Source organism: Humulus lupulus, chromosome 6 (genome assembly GCF_963169125.1).
Source record: "Humulus lupulus chromosome 6, drHumLupu1.1, whole genome shotgun sequence".
NCBI classification, from domain to species: Eukaryota; Viridiplantae; Streptophyta; class Magnoliopsida; order Rosales; family Cannabaceae; genus Humulus; species Humulus lupulus.
This window is the reverse complement of record NC_084798.1, coordinates 145208683-145215006: the sequence shown is the minus strand read 5'-3', so window position 1 is coordinate 145215006 and position 6324 is coordinate 145208683. Positions and strand designations below refer to the sequence as shown.

The 6324-nt window shown below is 36.9% G+C and overlaps 1 protein-coding gene across 1 annotated transcript; it reads right to left on the bottom strand.

The window, feature by feature from the left end:
- Positions 1 to 323: 323 nt before the first annotated feature.
- On the bottom strand, positions 324 to 1260 carry LOC133785522 (uncharacterized). The gene is made up of 2 exons (XM_062224749.1): positions 1122 to 1260; positions 324 to 961 (listed from the first exon to the last, which is right to left on the bottom strand). The coding sequence occupies exons 1-2, from the start codon at positions 1258 to 1260 to the stop codon at positions 324 to 326; spliced, it is 777 nt and encodes a 258-aa protein (XP_062080733.1).
- Between the last annotated feature and the right edge of the window lie 5064 nt (positions 1261 to 6324).

The following is a 6324-nucleotide window of genomic DNA, read 5'->3' as shown; positions in this document are numbered from 1 at the left end:
CACAAAATCATAGTCTAAAATGATTCTAAGATTTTATGTGGATTCCAAACACATAAAATCATATACTTAAACTCTTTAAACAAGATGTCCATCTTAGATTTAGTTCACATCTAATCTCTCACACTATGGTCTAAAGCGATCAACTTACACTTCTTTAATTAAAATAATATTCACCAAATATTATTTTTATTATTACTCATACTCTTAATAAAAACAAAATTCATAGAATAATGTTTACATAAAACACAATAAATAAAATAAATAAAAACTCTAGGTTATTACACCCTTCCCACCTTAAAAGAATTTCTTCCTCAAAATTTTCCTTACCCAAATATCTCAGGATACTTCTCGCGCATGTCATCCTCCAGCTCCCAAGTAGCTTCTTCAACCGCACTATTGCTCCACAGGACTTTAACTAGGGGTATCCTTTTAGTTCTCAACTCTTTGATTCCCCATTCCAGTATCTTAACTGGTTTAACTTCATAACTCAAGTCCGGTTGTAACTCTAGCAGTTCATAACTAAGCACATGGGACAAATCGGACACATACTTTTTGAGCATGGAGATATGAAACACATTGTGGGTACTAGCCAACGCGGGAGGTAGGGCTAAGCGGTAAGCAACTGGTCCTATCCTCTCGAGAATCTCAAAAGGACCTACATAACTGGGACCTAACTTCCCTTTTTTCCCAAACCTCATAACACCTTTTGTTGGCGAGACTTTCAAGAAGACTTTGTCTCCCACTTCGAACTCGATGTCTTGCCTTTTTGCATTGGCATAACTTTGTTGTCTACTCTGAGCTGTGAGCATATGCTTTCTTATTCTTTCTATAGCACTTGTAACCTCAAGCACCAGTTCTAGCCCAGCTAGTCGCCTCTCTCCTATCTCATCCCAATGTAAGGGTGCGATACTTCCTACCATAAAGCATCTCGTATGGGTCCATTCTGATGGTTGTTTGGTAACTATTATTGTACACAAATTCCATGTGGTACAAGTACTCCTTCCAAGAACCCTTGAATTCTAAGGCGCATGCTCACAGCATATCCTCCAATATCTGGATGGTTCTTTCTAACTACCCATCTGTTTGCGGGTGAAAGGCTGTGCTGAGTTTCAACTACGTACCCATTGCCTCTTGCAAGCTTTCCCAGAAACCTGATGTGAACCTTGGGTCTCTGTCTGAAACTATAGATACTAGTACACCATGGAGTCTGATTATCGCTTTCATATACAGCCTTGCAAATTGATCCATAGTGTACGTCATTCTCACCGGGATAAAATGAGATGACTTAGTAAGTCAGTCCACTACCACCCAAACTGCATCGTGACGTTCTGTAGTCACTGGTAGACCAACCACGAAGTCCACAGCAATATCTTCCCATTTCCATACTGGTATTGGTAACGGTTGCAGTAACCCAACGAGTCTTTGGTGTTCTGCTTTCACTTGTTGACAAACCAAGCACTTGGCTACGTACCCGGCTATGTCCCTCTTCATTCCTGGCCACCAATACATGGACTTAAGATCTTGGTACATCTTTGTTGCGCCAGGGTGCAACGAGTAAGGCATTTTGTGTGCTTCTTCAAGAATCTTATCCTTCACCTCTTGGTCACTAGGCACACAAACCCTGCCCTTGTACTTTAATATCTGGCATTCCGATATTGTGAAGTTCCCACTATTCTCTTCTTGTAACAAGGCTTCTTGTTTAACCAGATTGTCATCTAATTTTTGCTTTTCTTTAATCTCTTCCAAGAAGTCTGATTGCAATGTGAGTTTGGCTAGCCCGCCTGTAACTATTTCTATCCCGGATTTCACTATCTCTTTCTGTAACGATGCTTCCACTAACCCTCACTACAAGAAAAAATGCTTTTAATAACACCGAAAATGTGTTATCAAAACATACCATAACACTTTTTGATGTGTTAAGACCGACTATGTTATCGTAGGTCAGGGTACTTTACATAACACTTTATCATTGTTATACAGATGTGTTATTATACTGTCAACGATAACACACTTTCTGTGTTATTTTAATATATAGATAAGTTTTTAATTATGTTATTTATAGTCGATTATATAACACACTTCAATACTTATAAATTTGTGTTATACTACACTTTAGTATAACAATTTTTTTGTGTTATACTACACTTTAGTATAACACACTATAGTTTAGTATTTGGTACTATTCGTCAAGAAGAAGGATGGATCGATGCGTATGTGCATTGATTATAGGGAGCTGAACAAGGTGACGATAAAGAACAAATCTCCATCACCTAGAATCAACGATTTGTTTGATCAATTACAAGGGGCATCGGTATTCTCTAAGATAGATTTGAGGTCGGGATATCATCAGCTTAAGATAAAGGAAAATGATATACCCAAAACCACTTTTAGGACTCGGTATGGACATTATGAGATTTTAGTACTATCATTGGGTCTAACAAACACCCCTGCAACATTCATGGATGTAATGCATAGGGTGTTCAAAGAGTATTTGGAGGAGTGGTAATCGTCTTTACTGACAATATTTTGATCTATTCAAGGACAAAGGAGGAGCATGAGGATCATTTGAGAAAGACACTCCAGAGGATCAAAGAACAACAGTTATGTGCCAAGCTAAAGAAGTGTGAGTTTTGGGTAGAGGAAGTGGTATTTCTAGGCCACATAGTAACCAAGAACGAAGTAGCAGTGGACCCAGTTAAGGTTGAGGCTGTCTAGGATTGACCAAATCCAAAGAATGCCACTGATATAAGAAGTTTTCTTGGTCTAGCCGGCTATTACAGGAGATTCATGGAAGGATTCTCCAAATTGGCAATGCCACTAACAAACCTTACTCGCAGACAACAAAAGTTTGTGTGGTCTGATAAATGCGAACAAAGTTTTCAGGAGTTAAAGAAGAGATTGATTACTGCTCCAGTATTGTGTGTACCCAAAGGCGACAAAAGTTTGTAGTCTACTGTGATGCATCCAAGATGGGTTTGGGAGGTGTACTGATGCAAACCGGAAAAGTGGTGGCTTACACATCCAGACAACTAAAAGAATATGAACAGAGATATCCAATACACGATTTAGAGTTGGCAGTTGTGATTTTTGCCTTAAAAATATGGAGACATTATCTCTATGGGGACAAATGTGAAATATACACGGACCACAAAATCCTTAAATATTTTTCACTCAGAAGGAGTTAAACATGAGGCAAAGGAGGTGGCTCGAGCTAGTTAAAGATTATGATTGCGAGATACTATATCATCCCGAAAATGCTAATGTGGTGGTTGATGCCTTAAGCCGACGAACTCATGGCATCGTTGCAGCTTTAGGCACTACACCAAATACCCATTTCCATAACACATGAATATAATACTAATAAAAAAGTATTATGCTAGAGTATGGGCCACTTTATGAAAATAGGGCGTTAATAATAAAACCATCCCGCCACTTACACTTAGCTTTTTTTTTCTTTTCTTTTTTCATTTCATTTGTGGCCAATTCATTTCCTTCAATTCCTTCTCCTTTTTCCTCATCATTCTCTCTCCTCTCTCTCGGATCTCTTTCTCCCACCAGACCTCTCTCCTTCACTCTTTCTCTCTCACCTTTGTCTTTGTGGAGACCGACCGCTACCTTCCCCTACACGCGCCGGCTAAGGATCTTCAGAGGTCGTCGAAGCTTCGACCACGCGGACCCAAGCCCTCACACGACACCAGAGTTGAACGATGACACTGAAGGCCTGCTCTTCTTCTCCTCTTCCCTGTGTGCAGCCAAGCCTTCTTCTTCCCTGCGTGAGACACTTGATTTTTCTCAAGTTAGGTCAGAACAGGATGCTACGCTTCTAGAAGATGCTAGACAAGCTACCAAGTCAGGAGAAAAGATGAACAGAGAACAGGTATAACACACATAATGATATCATCATATATGGTTTTAGTTTCCAACTTTCTTTGATTCTGTGTTTGGTCCTTTTGACATTTTTTTCTTGACAGAGTTTGTTTGTCTTGTTTTGTTTTGTTTCAGTATGGAGCTCTCCAAAGGAAAATTGGATTCCAGTGTGGCAGACCTCGAGAGAGAAGCTTACCCTGTTTTGGACGAATTGGGTAGGAATGTAAGCACTTTTGATGTTCTTCAACTTGTGTCATTTTGATGTTTTGAAGTTTGCACTTCCATTATCTTGTGTATAGTTTTCCTTGTATTGAATTTCTTCTGCTAGAGCAACCTAATGAGCAGCTGTTTCTAAATGCTAATACAGTACTTGTCTAAGAGTTTTTAGCTGTTGAAATGCAGCTGTCACCCAATACCAGTTGTGTTCTCTCAGGCAAAGGGATCATGTATATGGGATCCTGAAGGCAAACAGTATCTAGACTTTCTCTCTGCTTATTCTGCAGTTAATTAGGTAGAAAATGTTGGGAAATTGTGTTGTCATGCATATATTTGTTACTTGATGACTGAATTTGTTTCTATCTGAGCCACTGCTGCATCTTTCAGTTTTACATAAACATTTACTTTTGCCCTTTGGCTATTGAAGTAATATGATAATGATTCCTCTTTACTGAGGGATTAATGTCTCACCAGTTTGCCCTAGCAAACCTCTTTTTTTTCTCTATGGGATACTAAATTATAGAAAATGACAGCTTAACTGTCTATTTTGCAGATTGATGTAGGCATTGGATCTTCATCATTTGCAAGAGGTGTCATTGACCTTGTCTTGGGATATGTCACAAGCTTGGTGATTGACCTGGCTATTTTGATAGAGGTTTGTGTCTTGATAGTAAGGGATATGTTTTCTGTTTATCAACTAGCATTTCTTCATTTTGTGTGGTCTGTCTAGTTATAATTTAATTTCAGACCTTTAGAGAAATATGCTCTAGAGGGATTTCTATGTACACGATCAACTAGTTTAACTGTCAAAATACTCTGTAGTGGACAATTAGAAAGATGTTATAGGGAGGAAGCTTGGTGACATGGCAGTGGAGTTCTGAAATATGTTATTTTCTCTTTTCTCATCGTTTATTCTTTCAGTTTTTTAACTTTCAATTAATAGATTTTATAAGGCTCCTTTGACTTTGTTGGAGTATAAATTTGAGGTACAACAAAAAAGGCCTACTACAACACTAAAATTTGAGACAAAAAAGGATTGCAATTCTATTTTCTTTCTCATACATGATTAATGTCTATTTCTCCCTAAATCTCTATCCCTATATCTTTCTATTTATCTTTTTTAGTTGGTCTTTTATTTCTTGAATATGGGACCATTGTATTTAGTTTCACAATCACAATTTTCTCACAGTCGTATATGTTTCTTATACTTCAAATTTTCATCCCATTTTTTCTATTCTAGCACTTAATGTTTATACTTATTTTTGCTTCTATTTTTATGGGTATGTTTTATTTAGGGTTTTAGCTCACATTTCTTGAGGAAAAAAAGGGATAATATTTTAGTGTTGGTTTGGGTCTTGATTCTTATTTTCTTCTCTGAGATGTTTTTGTGTTTACTATAGGTTCATGAAACATAATGATATGGTGAATATAAAAGTACATATAATTTTGGTTACTTGTACTAATGTTCTCCATTTTTATGGGTTTTTTATTTTTTATTTTCATGGAGCTTGGTTGTTTAACAATGGAGGTTGGGCTCACTTGGCCTAGTCCAAGGACCTTATGGGTGTTTATCATTTACTCTATTTCTTATATCAAATATGCTAATCTTTTTATACACACTGATTTTTTTTATAGAGTCATTGGGTTCTGCAGCAATACCTGCTAGAAACTCTCCATCCACTACCATTGCAAGAAGATCTCCATCCTAAATGAGACAGTGGGAAATTTATGCAAGGTTATACCGTATAATTTTGTAATTTATATGGACTATAGTAGTATGGAGTAATATGAATTAGTTTCAAAAATCTTTCTATGTTTTATTTTTGTTGTTTGTATGCTTATGTATGATCTCATGATTTGGGTGAGTTTCTTGATTTCACATGAATAATTTTCCTTATACACATGACAGTTTGTGGAATAAGTCTTTTTTTTTTCTTTGTTTACAATTAAATGATTAACTAAGCATTCAAATCTTTTGGATTTCTCGAAGTTGAAACTCCAGTTCTACAAGTTTGTGGACTTTCTAACCGTTTTATGGTCATATGGTTCATATCAAGATTTAGCATTTCTATAATGGAATTTGACTTTATAGTTTGGCTGAGTTCTTATGTAAGATTACCGTTACTTCTGGTGATGCTTGTTCAATTGCTTAGCTTTTGTTCTTGGCCAAGATACAACTTATAGAATACCCTATTCTATAATTTTTAAAAAAGATAATGTCTAGTTTATTGTAAAGATGAC